Source organism: Acanthopagrus latus, chromosome 10 (assembly GCF_904848185.1).
Source record: "Acanthopagrus latus isolate v.2019 chromosome 10, fAcaLat1.1, whole genome shotgun sequence".
In the NCBI taxonomy this organism is placed as follows: Eukaryota; Metazoa; Chordata; class Actinopteri; order Spariformes; family Sparidae; genus Acanthopagrus; species Acanthopagrus latus.
The window spans coordinates 16,185,405-16,203,984 of NC_051048.1; the positions used below are offsets into that span (position 1 = coordinate 16,185,405).

The window sequence follows — 18,580 nt, forward strand, 5'->3', positions numbered from 1 at the left end:
TGAAGTTACATGAGGGTGTGTATTGTTTTAGCTGTTTTCCCAAGCACACACATAAAGGCAACTGTTGGACTGGTATGGTCTGATAGTCCCCCACTTATGTAGGAGGGTATGATGAGCAGTTCAGACTTGTGCCGCCTACAATAAAGTCATAAAGCATTTGAAATGAGAATGAGAAATGATGACAAAAAACAAAATATCAAATTATTGACTGCGTATACATTTACGCTACATAGATGTTAGAAGTAGATTACTAATGGCCAACTGAAATCTCTCTGCAGTGCCTGAGCCCACAGATACCACAGAGGTATGTTGTCTGTGGTTGTGTTTGTGCAGTGCAATGTCAGTTATATTTGGGGTAGAGAAATGGCACATTTGAAAGCCCACATCATACTGTGACGAGAACTCTTGGTGGGTGAAAACAGCGTTTTACATGTTTATTGCAAGGCAAAACTTTACATTCAGTACACTGAGATGAAATCTGACAGCAGTGTTCATTTAATAAAAAATGACTTTACATAGATTAGTAGACACATTTTCTTCTAAACAAGTCAAAATGCAATATTTCAAGCTCCTACTGCCTAACACCTGAGTACACGCATTCACTTTGAGTGTCGTCCGTCTGTCTTGGTGACCAATTGGGCCTGAATTCCTTCAGAGCAGCATAATGGAGGTTGTCTGAATCTTGGTTATTCTGTTAATGAAATATAATTTTAATGTTGTCACTCTATGAATACACATCACTTGTCTGGCAAATACATGAATTGTACACACCGACACAAGCACCTGCACAATTGATCACATTGATACAACAGCTCAAGAAGCACCTTTGTGTTCGACAGATTAACCATTTGCAAAATACTGTAGGAGCAAACAACCCATAACACTTTGCTGATATTGACATACCCACATACAATATTTCAGTGACTTCAAAAATATTCTGATTGGGAACCTTGGAACAAGGATCATGCGGACAGAATTTCATTTTGGGGTGAACTGTTAAACGTTCCTGCGGTGTTAAAACGCATGCTAGCTACTGTATGCAGTATGTCAGAGTAATCGTACCAAATCGGATCAATTTGCACAGGTGTTGCTTTTCTTTCATCCCCTATTGGTCTTTATCATAGTGTGATATACATTGATTTATTTATGCAATACCTCAAAAAAATACTTACCCCTGCATTTGGACTCAAGGAATCAGAAGATTGTGAGTCTGGTTAAGTAAAACAACAATAAAAAGCTTAAGAATTCATATAATAAGCTGGTGGAGAGTAAACGACTACTTTAACGTCTTGATTTCATCTGTTATATACAACTGACATGATGGAAATACCCTGAAATAGCATATCAGCATTAGATTAATGCATAAAGATACATACTAAAACCACCTCATACAGTAACACCTGCACTATTTAACAGAATGAAGCCTCCATCATGTTAAGTTTATAGTCAAGTTGAACGTCAAAATTAACATCAGAAAATCTGATGTCGGTTGACTCTGACAATCGTATCAACTTTGACTGGCTGCACCTCCGTTATTACAAACAATAAACTATGAAAATTAAAAAATGAAAGTTGGCCTACCTGTACGTCCACATCCATTTCTTTTGTTCAGTGTATATGCTGCATATGCCAGCAAAACCACCAGGATGGTGCTGAATGTCAAAACTCCAGTCAAGCAATACACCAAGACAGAAGAGTCACCCTTTCCTGCAAAAACAGATGATAGCAGACATGAAAGCACGGTAGACTATTAAGGAGGCACTCAACATAATTTATATCCATATGAAACATCTTTCATCATGTTACTCACGCTTTGAAGGCATCTTCTCCACCCCAAACAGTATGTGTCCACATGAGGCAACAGCACAGTAGGTCCCAGCATGAGAACGATTCAGGCTCTTCGTTGGCAAGTTGTAGACACAGGTGTGTGTTTGTGTGTTGTTTTTACTCCCACACTGATCGTTCCTGCCTCCATGGGTGTACATGAGTCCTGGATGCAATCCTTCTGAGTGTCTGAACCAGTAGTAATGCCCTCTGCAAATTCAAAAGCATACTTATAGCCAGTTGTGCAGTAGTAAGTAGCTGAGTCTGAAATGTGCAAATCCGAGATTGTCAAGTGATTATTGCCATTTCCTGTGTCCAGGGCGAAGCGAGAATCGCTCTTGAATTCGTTCTGAAAGATGCCACCTTTGTCATCTTTATAGTAGGTAGAGAGGAGCCGTGGTCTCTGCCCCAGAGTTTGCTTATACTAGTAAAACATCGCTGCATCACCTGTATAGGAGCACTGCAGGGTCACGCTTTCACCTAATTCAGCTGACACAAAACCACTGTCTTGACGCAAATATGTTGGCGTTTTCAGAACAGTCGTCGGAGCTAAAGGGAAAAGAGATCCAGAGAGAGCACATGTAATTCAATTACCATAATGTCTTTGTGTAAAATCTGCAACCTTAATAAAAATCAAGTTACACAGAAAACGTACCTATTCTGCCCAAGAACAGGTAAGTCACACACAAAGCAAACCACATGGTGTTCATCGTGTTCCAATTCTGTGTCGAATGAATCGCATCTCAATACGTTTTCCACTCTTCAGAGGGAGGACTCTCTTTTTGATTGGCTAATAGGAACATCAGCTGGTTTTGAAACAATGAACACATGATCACTGCTGTTTTGTATGCAGTGCACTGAGGGAGACCAATGAGGTTAAACTAGTCGCTTTTTTTATAATTCATAAAAAAAGTAGAACTGGGCCTTCTGTACCTCCCCCACCACCAAAAAAAAAAAATCACTAACAAAAAATATGTAGCGTCACTGGCCATTTTCGAACTTTAGGCAAAATATTTTGCTGTTCCATCTTAAAAATTGCGTTCTTCTACTTCAGCACACAACCACACACACACATACACAGCCACAGCCAGCCAGGTTGATTGAGCTCGAGGAGTTTGGGCGTTGGGCAGCCTTTTTTTTTTACAATGTATATCTTTTCATTAAATGGTCGTCTTTAAAAGGGCACTGACAATAAATCCGCAATGATATCATCTTGATGGCTACAATATGATTGGATAGAAGTTTTGACATAAACATACATCAGTGGGCGCAGCACAACCAGAGAAAAGCTATGAAATGAAGAGAAAAGACTATTGGAAATAATTTAAAACATATTCATGGAAAAAAAAATATATTAAAACATAAGACAGTGATTCTGATAGTGTTTAGGTCAGCAGAAAAAGAAATGTGTTTCAGGTACCATCACTGAAAGTGACCATTCACGTTTCTTGTGTCATCGCATTGCGACCCAGGGGGAAAAGGCTGGAAAAATACCGACATGGATGATTACACTTCTGCCTGAAGTAGATGAGTGTTATTTGAGTCTGAAACAAAGTGCTGGATTAACAATAAAAAAAAAAACTGACATGACCATCCCAAAAACCATGCTGCTAGCATAATCCAAAGAGGTTTTTTCTTTGCAGCGGCCATTGTGGTTGAGGCAAGTAGGTGGCGATGCTCATGACATTACCTGGGGGTGGTATATTGTTGCCTCTCCCAGGCACGTATACTGTTGCCACTGTTTGGTCAGTTTGGTTTGACCAGTCAGGCTGAAACAAAAGACTTGTCTGAGAGCATGATAAGCAGTGCTAGACTGAAAATAGCCACTCCCTCGGTAAGGATGGTTTTGAGGGGTTTTGGCAGGGCAGTTAAAATACCCAAAACAATAATTATATACATGAATGTCACATAGTTTGTATATGTTTTTGTTATTATTTCCTTAAACCCTGTTTTAGTCTTTAGGCTCTGATTTATTAATAAAATCCACTAAAATAGCCTGCGTGTTGGGCCTGTACTGTGTGACTGCTGTGCACGAAAATACTGCAGAGACTTCCGATTTTAAACCACAGAGACAAAGAGAGCAAAGGGTCCTGCAGAAACATGACCAAATACGCTGAGAGCTATTGAGAGACACCTTTGATTGTTGAACACACAGAGGCCCAAGACAGCACCTAACATCTCTGGGCTGTGGCGTACAATCAGCACAATGCGCAACAGTAAACAACCTTAGAAGACGTTTGGGAAATGCATTGTGTCCACTGACTGTCTGACAGACACGTTCAAAACTTGCATTCAGATATCATGAGTAGGCGGGTCTGGTTACCACCCTGCTGTGAGAAGCTCGGCCCTACTGAGTCACATCCGCATCAACCATGATTGGTGTTGTCAAGGGTTTGCACTCAAAATTCAGAGTCTGTCGAAGGCACTTGAGATGTGTTTAAGCCAGTTATACTGTTGTTGCTGAAAGTAGTATTTGCTATTTATTTGCTTGTGAAGTTACAGTTTTCTCACTTTCTGTAAAGATTGGCTTTCTCACATTCTCTTGCCCACTTCCTCAGGCTCTTTCTTCCTCGTTCTCTCGCTCGTTTACCTAAAGAGAGTCCCACCTCTAGCTCTGAGCGAATGAAGAGGGGAAATACTGTGAGAGACAGATTGCACCAGACAAAGGGAAACCTTTTCTTTGAACAAGTGCAAAACGTGTTCTCTCGTGGCATCAGCTCATGTATGACCAGGAAATGAGACATCTTTGCGAATGAGCTTCAACCAGTCAGTGTGTCATGACCTGTTGTTTTAGATTATCATGTGCATCTTTGGTTTGTAAAATAAAGTTCCGTGTTGCATCCTTTTAGCAGTGCAGCACTGAAACACGTACAGTTTCTCTGCAGGTCCACCAACATGGTCGCCGATTTTCTTTTAATGGTAATTTTCCACTGTGAACGCTCCTTCACGTGTTAGAGCCCACAGAGACCACAGAGTGTGTGGTTGTGTTTGTCAGTTGTAAACAACAGTTTTTTTTTTTTTTTTAGTGACAGTTGAATAGCAGCACATAGGTCATACTGTACAAAGAAATCTTGGTCACTGAAACCAATGTTGTACAAGTTTATTGCAGGGCAAAAATACAACATGAAGTGAGATCTGACAGCAGTGCTCATGTTCAGAAGGAATTACTTTGCATAGAATGGTCGACACAATGTTTTTACACAGAAACAAGTTATAAATGCAGTATTTCCTGCTTCTACTGCCTCACACTGGAGTTCACACACTCACTTTGGATGTCGTCCTCTCATGTTGATCTGTTGACCTTGTGTTCCCACAAAGACAGCATAATGCATTCTGTCTGAATTTTAACAATCCTGTTAATAAAATGTCATTTTTACAGCAACACCTGCACAATGCATTGATCACAATGATACAACAGCACTTATAAAATAGTACCTCTGTGCTTGACAAATTGGCCATTATGCAATGGTATTTATTGGTCTTAACTCCTACACCAGCCACTCCCAACTTTATCAATGACCTGACCCCATTTGAAATTGAAAATTATTTTTGGCCTTTTGCCTAAACTTTTGATTAGGACTCTGTTCCCCTCAGCGACGTTATGAATGATAGGGACGACGTTTTGTCAATGTCTGCTCCCAAATCAATTCTTCTGCACTCTGCAATGCTGCCTGCTGACCGTACTCTGCACAATTGGGTGCTTGTTTGGGTCGGCAGGTGAGTAACAGATCAATGGGAAACCTTTAAATGGTTCAGTTTCCCACAAAATGACAACAGAAATTCTGAAGATATCAGTTTTAGTGCTGATAACATTTGCAACTGATAAACAATGGAGCAAAAAATAATAATAATATGTTGAGGTCTGTGTTTCACATCCATGTGGCACAGAGACAGTTGAAGTCATCTCACTTTCATCCATTGTCTTTGTAAAAGCTTGTTTAATCAGTTTATTAGAAGGCGTTTTTTTTTTTTTTTTTTTACACTCAGCATATTTCGGTAAAATTATATTACCAAAAGCCATGTTATACTTTTAAAAGAGTCAGTATGAAGTCACGTTCTGCTGCACAAAGACACAGACGCTTGCTTTACACTGAGGTACACACATTCACTCCAGGTGTTGTCTCTCTTTCGTCTGTTGACCCTGTTCTCCCTCGAAACATTCTCATAGTCTTTATCTTCATTTTGGTAATCCTTTTAAGGAAAAAAACAATATCAGGAATAACATTCACAAAACATTTAGTCTATTTGAATGGTAACATATTCAGTTGTCTCAATAGGAAATACCTTATCAGTCGTCGCTGATGGACATGAAGATCTTCCCAGAGACTCTGAAAAGAAAATTGAAAATTTTACCATATTGTAATGTCCAGAAAATACACGCTATCGACAAAAACGTGATCAATTACCTGCACAAAGGCAGCTGTGTCTCCTGTTAGTCATGCACACTAAGAAAGACATTAAAACACACAGAGTGGTGGAGAATGCTGACGTGCCAGTCAAGAAATACACCAAGACAGGAGAGTCTTCATCATCTGTAGATCCAGCCAAGAGGAGACATTACAGAGCTTTCAGTCATGTTCATCTGAGTTTAAATATGAAGTAAGTCTGATAGAAAGTTACTTACCCTCAAAGTCCAGCTTGGTCCCGTTTCCAAACAGCATGTGTCCACATGAGGCAACAGCACAGTAGTAGGTCCCAGCATGAGAAAGATTCAGGCTCTTTATTGTTAAGTTGTAGACACAGGTGTACGTTTGTGTGTTGTCTTTCCTCTCACACTGATCATTCCTGCCTCCATGGGTGTAAATGAGCCCTGGATGAGATTCTTGAGAGTGTTTGAACCAGTAAACACTGTGTTCTCCATCACAGGTCCCAGTGTGTACTGTACAGTTCAGAGTCACAGAGCCTCCTGGCTGGATGATCCCAGATGCTGACTGATGGACCGAAGCTGGGATGTTCAATCCTGGGTTCTTTACATGGATGACAATGCCCTCTATAAAGTTATACATATAAGAAGAGCCACTCATGCAGTAATAAGTACCTGTATCTGAAATTTGCACGTGTGAGATCTTCAGGTGAATTTTACCAGGGCTATTTTCCACTTTCAAGCGTGAATCAATCACAAATTCACCAAACAAAGTGGCATTTTTCTCATGTTTGTACAGTTTGGATAGAGGTTGTGGTTTCTGTCCTGGACCTTGCTTATACCAGTACAACATCACTACTGAACCATCTTCATAGAAACATTCCAAAGTCACAGGTTCACCTACGCTAACTGATTTGAAACGCAAAGATGATGACAGTGTTAGAGCAGTCATATCAGCTGAGGAGAAAATGGAGAACAAACAAATGCAGTTAACTTCAAACCATACTGTAACACACAGAACAGAACATCATCATAGCTAATATGCAGTTACAAAAGCTAGAACTTACCCATTGTCCACAAAAGCAGACACGTCACATGCAAAGCAAACATCGGAGGTGTCATGTTGTCGAAATTGCGGTTGCTGTTTGAGGAAATGTCTGTAAGTTCACTTCTTTTCAGAGACGAGACTGTTTTTGATTGGCCAATCAGAAGTGACTCTCAATGAGCACATGACGAGTGCAGCCTGTAGTGTTATTTGTGGTCTTTTCAGAAAGAATTCAAAAACCAGTCAATCAAAAGACAATTTGGAAAGGTTAACCCGGTCTCATGTAGAAAATTACTGACACAGGTAGTGTTTTATATCCACTTTAATTTAGTTTGCATACAAGACAGATAGGGTTGTCTTCAATGTGAAAAACACTGAATCATCCTCTGTATCAATAAAGGAGCCATGTAATTTTTGTTAGTGCAAAATTTAAAGCATCTGAAATGTCTGACTGGTTTGATTCACGCTTCAAATGGTTGTGGCTGGAATGTGTTGTGAAGGAGGGGCACGACTCAGACCATGAAGAGCCCCCTGCTGACCTGGCTCACATTTCAGTTCATGAACTGATCTCGAGACTGTTGTTTCTGACTGTGTTTAAAAGACAAACATCACAGGCGTGTTAAAAGTAATATGTGTGCATGAAATTTTAATTTACTAATCCTGCATTAAAACGATTTGACCCTTGTCATGCGTGGTTGTTTAATGGTTTATGCATCAACAGTGAAGTGAGTTTGACAACATGAATCTTTGTGTTTATTTGCGCTACTTGTGTACTGTTACCGGCTTCTGCCCCAAACAGCCAGTTTACTGTATGCGTTATTATTGATCCCAATGTCAAGACCCGCCCCACGCCACCTCTGATTGGTTGCCTTTCTTAGTTGCATTCTCGAACAGTAGCATTGGTCATGTGTTTTCTGTGGTTTCTGAGCTGTAGTCTTGCAAGGATACGCACCGTCTTCAGGCCCTCCCGGTCTGACGCCGCTCCCATCTGGATCGCCCTTCCTGGCTAGTCATTGTCTTGAGTTAGCCTTGGGTACTTTCCCAGATTCTGCTTATACCAGAAAACTATTATTGCACTGTCAGCCTCATAAAAAACATTGTAATGACACACCGTCTCCATTATTTCATTACTTAAAACCACTCTCCTGATGCATGAATGAGGACAATTTAAGATTAGTCGTAAGAGTGGAAAAGAAGGGAGGAAGAAAAGAGCCAAATGAATGCAATGACAGAACTTTATTGTCAAGCTCCGACATTGCAACATAAATGACTATCCACTTAAGAATACAAATAGATTCACAGTATAAAGTAAAATACACCTTGCTACTTGTTCTGCTCCCAACAAATCACCTGTTCCGCACGGGGAACCATTTCAAAGCTCAAAAGCGTTTAGCAAGGCCTGAGGTCGATCTTCCTGTGTTCAAGCTTTGCACACCACATTACCCACAGCAGTGATAAAGGTGAGGGGCTGTTGTCAGAGGTGGATAGAGTTGCAAAAAAATGAACTCAAATAAAATTACTGTTACAGTCCATAAACAGTTGGGAAGAAGTAAAAGTAGTCATCAAAATAACTACTTGAGTAAGAGTAGAAAATCCTACTGAAAAAGTTACTAGAGCAGTAACTTTACCCTCCTATTTACTGAATTGCCACCCTTACATGAAACGAATACCATCATAGTATTCACCATGTCCCTGTCAAATATCTTTAGTAAACCCACACCATTTCATTGATAAAGCATCATAACCCCTAACCTAGTTAAACATGGTATCTTCCACTATCAGAGCCTCTGAGCATAACCTCCTCAGAGTAATCATGCGTAGGACAGAGAGGCCTTGAAACTTTATTTAAAGAAAGGAAGAATCAATGCTGAAAGAAAAAAGAGGTGTGTGTTGAAGCCTAAACAGATGTTATGAAACTGGAATAAGAGTCTACAGCCATAGCTGTCAAATCTGTGTTGAAACATTTCACAGGCAACCACACATGCAACATTTATGGTGACACTAGATAAAGTGTCAGCGGCTCGTCAACGTCAGTATGATTTGGATTATTGGGACTGTGAATGTCTGCACCAAATTTTGCACCAATCCATCGAGGAATTCCACGTAATAGTTACAGAGACACAAAGCATGCATTCAAGACTGCCAAGCTCAAAGTAGCGCCATAAGAGAAGTCTGGGAGAGTCAGTATGAGTCATCCTCTGGGGACAATGGCTGTCTGCATTAGTTGCACAACATTGCCCTCCATTGAACCATGCCACTAGCGTGGCTATCAATGTACTCACCTTTGCATTGGTTGTTGCAGCTGTTTTCCCGAGCACAGATGTAGTGGTGTGATCTAAAAATGTATGTGGGAGGGTATGATGAGCAGTTCATAAGTGCCAACCACAGCATTCAAAATGATGACAGAAAAACTATGTAATTATTGACTGCGCATACATTTATGTTACACAGATGTTAGATGTAGATTACTAATGTTTATTAAACCCTCTTTTGGCTTTTGAACACTGATTTGTGGACATAATCTTCTAAAATAGTCTCGCCATTGGACTCATACTGTGTGACTGCCGTGTATGAAAACACTGCAGAGGCTTCCTGTTTAAAACCACAGACACAAAAGAGAGCAAAGGGTCCTAGAGAAGTATGCGACCAAGTATACTGAGAGCTCACAGAGGTTTCAAAAGATGTACATGTACACTCGTGACCTGACCAGTTCGTTCCCACCATGTTTAAAACTTGTATTCAGATATTACGTGTCGGCGGGTCTTGTTGTCACCCTGCTATGAGGAGGCCGGCCCTGCTGAGTCACATCAGTCGCTCTCAATGATGAAGGTTTTCGCTTTGTAAAATAAAGTGATGTATGACCTCCTCTCAGCAGTGCAGCACTTATAAACTGATTTTGTTTCAATAACAATGGCCAACTGAACGCTCTCTCAAGTATCTGAGCCCACAGACACCACAGAGGTATGTTGTGTGTGGTTGTGTTTGCACATTGTGAATGACAGTTATATTGGGGGTAGAAAAATAGCACATTTGACGTCCACGCCCACGTCATACTGTAGCAAGAAAGCTTGGTCGGTGAAAACAGCGTTTTAAAAGTTTATTGCAAGGCACATCTTTACATTTGGTATATTGAGTTGACATCTGACAGCAGTGCTCATGTTTTGCTCAAGAAAAACTGACTTTACATAGATCAGCAGACACATTTTCTTTTAAACAAGTCAAAATGCAAAATGTCAAGCTCCTACTGCCTAACACCTGAGTACACACATTCACTTTGTGTGTCGTCCCTCTGTCTTGGTGACCTCTTGGCCCTGAATTCCCTCAAAGCAGCATAATGGAGGTTGTCTGAATCTTGGCTATTCTGTAGATGAAATATAATTTGAACTTAGTCACTGTATAAATACACATCACTTGTCTGACACATACATGTATTGTACACACCGACAGCAGCACCTGTACAATTGATCACATGGATACAGCAGCTCAAGAAGCACCTTTGCGCTTTACAAATTTGCCATCTTCAACATACCGTAGGAACAAACAACCCATAACATTTAGCTCATATTGACATACCCATGATATCTCAGTGACTTGTATCAAAAATGTTCTGATTGGGAACCTTGGACCAAAGATCATGCTGATGGAATCACATTTTCGGGGTGAATTGTTGACAATTAGGTTATGTGTTGGCAAGTTCCTACATTGTTAAAACACCTGACAGCTACTGTGTGCAGTTTATATTTCAGAGTAATTCTACCAAATTGGATTCATTTACACAGGTGTTACTTTTTTCATCCCCTATAGGTCATTATCATGCTGTTACATGCGTTGATGTAATGGTGCAATACCTCAAAAAATACTTACCCCTGCATTTGGACTCAAGGAAGCAGAAGATCGTGAGTCTGGTTAAGAAATACAACAATAGAGGCCTTAAGAATTCATATATAAGCTGGCAGTGAGTAGATTGACTACTTTAACGTCTTGATGTTATGTGTTATATACAACTGATATGATGGAAATACCCTGAAATAGCTTATCAGCATTTGATTAATGCATAAAGATACATACTAAAACAACCTCATACCGTAACACCTGCACTATTTGACAGAATGAAGCCTCTATCATACGGCCCCTTAAGTTAACAGTCAGATTGAACATTGAAATTGACGTCAGAAAATCTGATGTTGGTTGACTTTGATAATCATATCCACTTTGAATGGCCGCACCTTCATTATTAAGAACAATAAATACACTATGAAAAGTAAAAAAATGAAAGTTGGCTTACCTGTACATCTGCATCTGTTTCTTTTGTTCAGTGTATATGCTGCATATGCCAGTAGAACCACCAGGATGGTGCTGAATGTCAAAGCGCCAATCAAGCAATACACCAAGACAAAAGAGTCACCGTTTCCTGCAAAAACAGATGATAGGAGACATGACAGAGCGGTAGACTATTAAGGAGGCATTCAGCATAACTTATATCCATATGAAACATCTTTTATCATGTTACTTACGCTCTGAATGCCTCTTGGTTTCCCCCCCAAACAGTATGTGTCCACATGAGGCGACAGCACAGTAGTAGGTCCCAGCATGAGAAAGATTCAGGCTCTTCATTGGCAAGTTGTAGACACAGGTGCGTGTTTGTGTGTTGTTTTTCCTCCCACACTGACTGTTCCTGCCTCCATGGGTGTACATGAGTCCTGGATGCAAGCCTTCAGAGTGTTTGAACCAGTAAACACTGTGTTCTCCACCACAGGTCCCAGTGTGTACTGTACAGTTCAGAGTCACAGAGTCTCCTGGCTGGATGCTCTCAGATGCTGACTGATGAACCAAAGCAGGGATGTTCAAACCTGAACCCTTCACACTGACAGTAAAGCCCTCCACAAATTCAAAGTCATACGCATAGCAACCTGTGCAGTAGTAAGTAGCTGAGTCTGAAATGCGCAAATCCAAGATTGTCAAATGATTATTGCCATTTCCTGTGTCCAGGGCGAAGCGAGAATTGTTCTTGAATTCATCCTTAAAGATGCCACTTTTGTCATGTTTATAGTAGGTAGAGAGGAGCTGTGGTTTCTGCCCTAGAGTTTGCTTATACCAGTAAAACATCACTGCTTCACCTGTATAGAAGCATTGCATGGTCACGCTGTCACCTAGATTAGCCGACACAAAACCACTGTCTTGACGCACATATGTTGACGTTTTCAGAACAGTCGTTGGAGCTGAAGGGAAAAGAAATCCAGAGAGGGCACATTTAATTTGAATACCATAATGCCAATATGAAAAATCTGCAATCACCATAAAAATACAAGGTACACAGAAAACTTACCTATTCTTTCCAAGAACAGATAAATCAGACACAAAGCAAACCACATGGTGTTCACCGTGTTCCAATTCTGTGTTGAATGAATCGCATCTCAATACCTTTTCGACTCCTTAGAGAGAGGACTCTCTTTTTGATTGGCTAACAGGAACATCAATGAACACATGATCAGTGCTGCTTTGAATGCAGTGCATTGAGAGAGCAATGAGGTCAAGCAAGTCCCTTTTTAAAATTCATCAGTGTTCAAAAGCATGAGCATTTGTGATGCTACACAAAAGCCCCACTTAAACTCTAGTGTTTATAGACTGACAGAAACTACCAATGCCATGTAGCAGTTACTGCTGTACCATTTTGCACGTTTTGATATTGTTGTGTTGGTGCTGGTTCTAGATCATGATAATCAGCAGTGTTTCATAAAAACTGATCATCAATGTTTTTAATTTCATAGCATTGTGACTTGCGGGAAAAGACTGGAAACATGTTTTTTAACCAAACCTTTAGGATTTGTGTTGCCTAAACTTAGCCAAGCATTGTTGTTACCTAAACCTAGCCAAGAATATTTGGTTGCCTAAACCTAACCAAGAATTTTTGTTGGATAAACCTAGCTAAGTATTTTTTTGCCTTAACCTAGCCGAGTTATTTGTTGCCTAAACCTATCTAAGGATTTTTGCTGCCTAAACCTAACTAATCATTTTTGTTGCCTAAGCCTAGCCATGCATTTTTGTTGCTTAAAATTTGCCAAGGATTTTTGTTGCCTAAACCTAGAAATGTATTGTTGTTGCCCGAAACCTATCCAGTGATTTTTGTGGCCTAAAGCTAGCCAAAGATTTGTATTACCTAAATCTAGCCAAGTATTTTTGTTGCCTAAACCTAGCCTAGTCATTTTGTTGCTTAAACCTAAGGATTTTTGTTGCTCAAACCTAGCCAAATATTCCTGTTTCATGAACCCCATCAAGTATTTGATTTTCCTAACCAAGTACTTCTGTTGCCTAAACTTAACCAAGTATTTTTGTGGCCTAAACCTAGCCAAGTTATTTGTTGCCTAAACCTAACCAATAATTTCTGTTGCTTAAACCTAGCAAGTATTTTTGTTGCTTAAACCTAACCAAGGATTTGTGTTGCCTAAACCTAACCTAGTATTTTTGTTGCATAAACCTAGCGATTTATTTTTGTTGCCCAGTCTGATCCAAGGATTTTTGTTGCCTAAAGCTAGCCAAGTATTTGTGTTGCCTAAACCTAGCCAAGTACTTTTGTTGCCTGAACCTAACCAAGGATTTCTGATGCTTAAATCTAGTCAATATTTTTTGTTGCCTAAGCTTAGCTACTTTTGTTGCTTAAACTTAGCTATTCCTTGTTGTGGCTTAAACCTAACCAAACACCTCAACAACAAAACAAATGTCAGACATGAAAGTAAATGTGAACTTTTAAGTGTAAAAAATAAGTGAAAAGTACAACAGTTTGTTCCCAGCAGGTCACAAACCCTCGATTTCTCAGATCAATTCTTACTTTCATTCCTCCATAAATGCTTGCTCCAGATGCAGACTTTATCAATTATTATGAAAATGTATATACGAAAAGTGCTTTACAAATATTGATTGATTGATGGATTGATTGATTGATTCCAGGAACAATGAGACACAAAGCTATGACATCACAACGGCATGACTGGTCAGATTTATTGACAGCCCTGAGTGACATTAATCATGATGTTCAAGTAACAACATTAACATGGTGATATCAGATAAACCCACATGTGGCTAATTTTGCTTAAACAGTGTTTTTTTTTTTCAGTACATTTGCCACACTCCTTACAAAACAAAAATTTCATGGCCCCTGATTGCATGATACAATAGTCAGTGGAAAACCTTTGTGCTAGTACAACTGTCTGTCAGGCAGACATGCTATACTACTGTGGGTGGACATGAGATGTTTGGTCTAACAACAATGTGAGCTCATTACTGCCCCAGCATGGCTGGTCCTGAGGGTGCATATGCACAAATGTTCTAGAATAAGTAGCTATTATTTTAGTAGTTTGGGATGATTCAGCTCCATTATAGCTTTTATTACTTCAACTAATCATAATGAATGATTACAGTTATGCTTAGTGGCTACTGTGCATGAAAACAAACTTCAGACTTCCTGTTTGAACCATGAAGATATAAAGAGTGGAGGAGAGTCAAAAAATACATGACCAAAGTCTAGTGAGCACTAATCTTTGGCTGACAACCACACTGAGGCACAAAAAAAAAAGATCCTCTCACCTCTGGGTTTAAGGTATGCGATCAGCACATTTACAGTAAACGAGTTACAAAGGAAGACACGTCACTTGTGGTGGGCGCTCGCTATCGGAGAGATTGGCTTGTGCTGCATGCAACATCAGATGTCGGTGGGTCTTTGCATCACCCTGCTGTGAGAAGGCTGTGCATGATAGCATGCCTCGAATGTGTCACGTCCAAATCAAATATGCTTAAAGGTTGCAATGCCACCAATTATAGCCCACAAACACCAACCAAATAAAATGAGCTGTGTTAAAGGGAAACAGGAAGCCTTTCGCATTGGCTATAAACTTTATTCTCATGTCCGTTTTCCTCCATCAAGTAGCTTTGCCCACAGTCACCTCTGACATCAGTTATGTGTGGTTGCTTGTTTGCACGTTGTTGACTACAAGTGTGTAGGTGTGGAAACATGGCACCTCGATCACATCAAAGAAACGTGGCCTTGCTGTAGCTGGGGGAACGTGTTTAATTGGTGCATGGCAAGGTGCATTGGTGCATTCATCCTCAGGAGATGAAATCATTTATTGAGTACAAATGAAACAGCCCACTTCTAGACCCTCACGCCGGAGTACACACAGCTGTCGTCTCTCTGCCTCGCTGATTTGTTGGCCTTGTTCGTCCTCACAGAAGCATAATGGAGGTTGTCTACATCTTGGGAACCCTGGGAAAAGAATATGAAAGGGTTAAATGCCCAGTACATGTCTCCTGACTAATACAGATATGAGTGATCATCTGTTTAGTCTAATGCAAACCACAAAAAAAAGAAGTGCAAAAGTCACTTGCTTTGCCGAGACTGTGAGAAAGGTGTTAACTCTCCTGTTGTGGTTTTTGAAACTAAATATAATTTTTAAAAAATGATAAAAATGAAGGAAAAATCGATACCAACAACAGCAACGGGTGAAACTCACCTCTGCGCTGGGAGCCGATGCAGACGAGGATCTTTCTCGAGGGTCTGGTTGTGGAAAAAAACAACAAAAGGCTGCTTTAACATTCATGATACTTTTCATGAGGAGAATACTCCTTTTGACTTAAATGGATAACTGAAAATGATGAAACAGTTAATCTGATTTTAGGGTTTTCTATTCAAACACTGGCAACTACTACATAACATCAGCCAATCATATATGAGGACTTTTACAATTTAATAAGGATACTGCTTTCACTTCTCAGCTCCAAGTAAGCAATATTGATATTTATGATTTGAAATGCATTGATTTTTTGTACTGATGATGTTTGCAGCTGATAAAACAAAAGGTATTATTTTATCTTATCGGCTGTCAGTTATCTCTAATGTATACTATATACCACATATATTCCATGGTATGTGTCTAACAGTAGCTAACTATATATTTTTGAAACATTTTGGCCAGTTATCTGTATCATTATCACAACTGAATGGATATCCTTGTCCTGGCTCTACTCGCTTTTGACAAACTGGCAATAGAAAAGCGAATCAGCAGCTGGTTTGACTCGGCTCGGCCAAAAGTGCCGGTAGAAAAATGGCATGAGCAATTTCCCTTGATGCGCTCAAGGAAAATGTAGATGTTCAAGTCACGTGGTGGATTTGATAGTAGGTATTACTGTCTAAATTTGGTTAACATAAAGACTCAGATCATTTGGTTGTGCTTCAATAGCACAAAGATTGACAGACACTATCAATTTATGGAATTACATTTTAGCCTACCTGTGCTGTTTCTCTTGTACATTGTGTATGTCGTATAAGCCAGTAAAACAATCAGGATGGTGGTGAATGCCAAAGCTCCGCTCAAGAAATACACCAAGACAGGAGATTCTTCATTGTCTGCAAATGAACATTAGGAGAAATGGCAGAATTTTTCATCATTTTCAAATATACATTAGTGTATGACACAGTCTTTGTTGGCATGTTACTTACCTTCAAAGTCCAGCTTGGTCCCGTTTCCAAACAGCATGTGTCCACATGAGGCAACAGCACAGTAGTAGGTCCCAGCATGAGAAAGATTCAGGCTCTTCATTGATAAGTTGTAGACACAGGTGTGTGTTTGTGTGTTGTCTTTCCTCTCACACTGATCATTCCTGCCTCCATGGGTGTAAATGAGCCCTGGATGAGAATCTGGAGACTGTTTGAACCAGTAAACACTGTGTTCTCCATCACAGGTCCCAGTGTGTACTGTACAGTTCAGAGTCACAGAGCCTCCTGGCTGGATGATCTCAGATGCTGACTGATGGACCGAAGTTGAGATGTTCAATCCTGGGCTCTTTACATGGATAACAATGCCCTCTATAAAGTTATACATATATGAAGAGCCACCTAAGCAGTAATAAGTACCTGTATCTGAAATTTGCAAGTGTGAAATCTTCAGGTGAATTTTACCAGGGCTATTTTCCACTTTCAAGCGTGAATCAATCACAAATTCACCAAACAAAGTGGCATTTTTCTCATGTTTATACAGTTTGGATAGAGGTTGTGGTTTCTGTCCTGGAGCTTGTTTATACCAGTACAACATCACTACTGAACCATCTTCATAAAAACATTCCAAAGTCACAGGTTCACCTACGCTTACTGATATGAATCGCAAAGATGATGATAGTGTTAGAGCAGTCTTATCAGCTGAGGAGAAAATGGAGAACAAACAAATGCAGTTAACTTTAAACCATACTTTAACACACAGAACAGAACATCATCATAGCTAATATGCAGTTACAAAAGATATAACTTACCCATTGTCCACAAAAGCAGACACGTCACATGCAAAGCAAATATCGGAGCTGTCATGTTGTTGAAATTGCCGTTGCTGTTTGAGGAAATGTCTGTACGTTCTCTTCTTTTCATAGACAAGATTTTTTTTGATTGGCCAATCAGAAATGACTCTCATTGATCACATGATCGGTTCCCCCTGCAGTGTTATTTTTGGTCTTTGAGAAAGAGTTCAAAACAACAGAATCAATCAAAACACAATTTGGAAAGATTTATCAGGGCCCATTTAGAAAATTGTGCACAAAGGTAATGTATTTTATCTGGTTTAGTTTGGTTTGTACAAGAAAAATATAATGTGCTACACTGATTATGAGAAAAATCCCAAATCATTTCCTGTATTAACAAAGGAGCCCTGCAATCCTTATTAGTGTTGAAGGCTCAAAATGAAAAGCATCTGAAATGTCTGACAGGTTCAAGTTAACACTTCAAACGGTTGTGGCTAGAATATGCTGTGAAACAGGGACAAGAGTCACCATAAACAGCCCCCTTTTGACTTACTCACATTAAGGTTTATGAACTGTTCTGGAAGCTGTTGTTAATGGCTGAAGAAAACACACACAACACGTTTCCAACGATGTTCAATCTGAGACAACGCTTCCCCCAGGTGACGATGTGTTTCATTAGGTCGCCACTGCTACTTCTGGGATAGGGAAGTCAATGAACAAGACTATATTTCTCAGTCTCAGCAGTGTCGGAGCCGACAACTTCAGTCTCTCTCGGTCGCTTTCTTGGGTCATGTATCCTTCCTCTTCACTGTCACTAAATGTCTCTGGGCTTGTTCTGTATGGCTGACAGGCTGGGTGGCGGAGCAGCGGGAAGGCAGACCACCTAATGTGCCCAGGGACACAGCAGGAGTTGTGGTTGTGTGTTTACCAGGGAAACTACGGCTCACAGTGCACAACATCAGCTCTGATGCTTGACAGCCTCTAGCAGCAGAAGCAGCATTGCCAGAGGGGAAAAGTCAACCTATTGTACCCGAGGCTTAAAATCATTACATATTTGGCATGCCAGTCAC

The 18,580-nt window shown here is 40.1% G+C and overlaps 3 protein-coding genes and 1 pseudogene across 3 annotated transcripts; all 4 read right to left on the minus strand.

The window, feature by feature from the left end:
* Window positions 1-335: 335 nt before the first annotated feature.
* LOC119027875 lies at window positions 336-2,541 on the minus strand (annotated as a pseudogene).
* A 2,400-nt stretch (window positions 2,542-4,941) lies between these two features.
* On the minus strand, window positions 4,942-7,610 carry LOC119027871 (immunoglobulin kappa light chain-like). The gene is made up of 5 exons (XM_037113389.1): window positions 7,255-7,610; window positions 6,449-7,144; window positions 6,231-6,356; window positions 6,109-6,152; window positions 4,942-6,015 (listed from the first exon to the last, which is right to left on the minus strand). The coding sequence occupies exons 1-5, from the start codon at window positions 7,307-7,309 to the stop codon at window positions 5,875-5,877; spliced, it is 1,062 nt and encodes a 353-aa protein (XP_036969284.1). The 5' UTR covers window positions 7,310-7,610; the 3' UTR covers window positions 4,942-5,874.
* Window positions 7,611-10,311: 2,701 nt separating this feature from the next.
* Window positions 10,312-12,625, minus strand: LOC119027873. Its single transcript, XM_037113390.1, has 5 exons — window positions 12,559-12,625; window positions 11,747-12,451; window positions 11,518-11,643; window positions 11,097-11,134; window positions 10,312-10,593 (listed from the first exon to the last, which is right to left on the minus strand). The coding sequence occupies exons 1-5, from the start codon at window positions 12,602-12,604 to the stop codon at window positions 10,474-10,476; spliced, it is 1,035 nt and encodes a 344-aa protein (XP_036969285.1). The 5' UTR covers window positions 12,605-12,625; the 3' UTR covers window positions 10,312-10,473.
* Window positions 12,626-14,242: 1,617 nt separating this feature from the next.
* LOC119027387 (V-set and immunoglobulin domain-containing protein 1-like) lies at window positions 14,243-17,594 on the minus strand. The gene is made up of 5 exons (XM_037112546.1): window positions 17,529-17,594; window positions 16,723-17,418; window positions 16,513-16,629; window positions 15,737-15,780; window positions 14,243-15,489 (listed from the first exon to the last, which is right to left on the minus strand). Exons 1-5 carry the CDS (start codon window positions 17,581-17,583, stop codon window positions 15,379-15,381), a joined length of 1,023 nt encoding a protein of 340 aa, XP_036968441.1. The 5' UTR covers window positions 17,584-17,594; the 3' UTR covers window positions 14,243-15,378.
* Window positions 17,595-18,580: the final 986 nt, after the last annotated feature.

Bases quoted from the DNA above. Each gene is read 5' to 3' on its own strand.
- LOC119027387 (XM_037112546.1), bottom strand. From the start codon at position 17,583: ATGACAGCTCCGATATTTGCTTTGCATGTGACGTGTCTGCTTTTGTGG. The intron at 16,630-16,722 runs GTAAGTAACATG...GTTCATTTGCAG, and splicing joins GACCAAGCTGGACTTTGAAG to ACAATGAAGAATCTCCTGTC. The intron at 15,781-16,512 runs GTAGGCTAAAAT...TTCCACAACCAG, and splicing joins GTACAAGAGAAACAGCACAG to ACCCTCGAGAAAGATCCTCG.
- LOC119027873 (XM_037113390.1), bottom strand. From the start codon at position 12,604: ATGTGGTTTGCTTTGTGTCTGATTTATCTGTTCTTGGAAAGAATAG. The intron at 11,644-11,746 runs GTAAGTAACATG...CTGTTTTTGCAG, and splicing joins AACCAAGAGGCATTCAGAGC to GAAACGGTGACTCTTTTGTC. The intron at 11,135-11,517 runs GTAAGCCAACTT...TTTCTTAACCAG, and splicing joins AAACAGATGCAGATGTACAG to ACTCACGATCTTCTGCTTCC.
- LOC119027871 (XM_037113389.1), bottom strand. From the start codon at position 7,309: ATGACACCTCCGATGTTTGCTTTGCATGTGACGTGTCTGCTTTTGTGG. The intron at 6,357-6,448 runs GTAAGTAACTTT...CTGGATCTACAG, and splicing joins GACCAAGCTGGACTTTGAGG to ATGATGAAGACTCTCCTGTC. The intron at 6,016-6,108 runs GTATTTCCTATT...TTTCCTTAAAAG, and splicing joins CATCAGCGACGACTGATAAG to GATTACCAAAATGAAGATAA.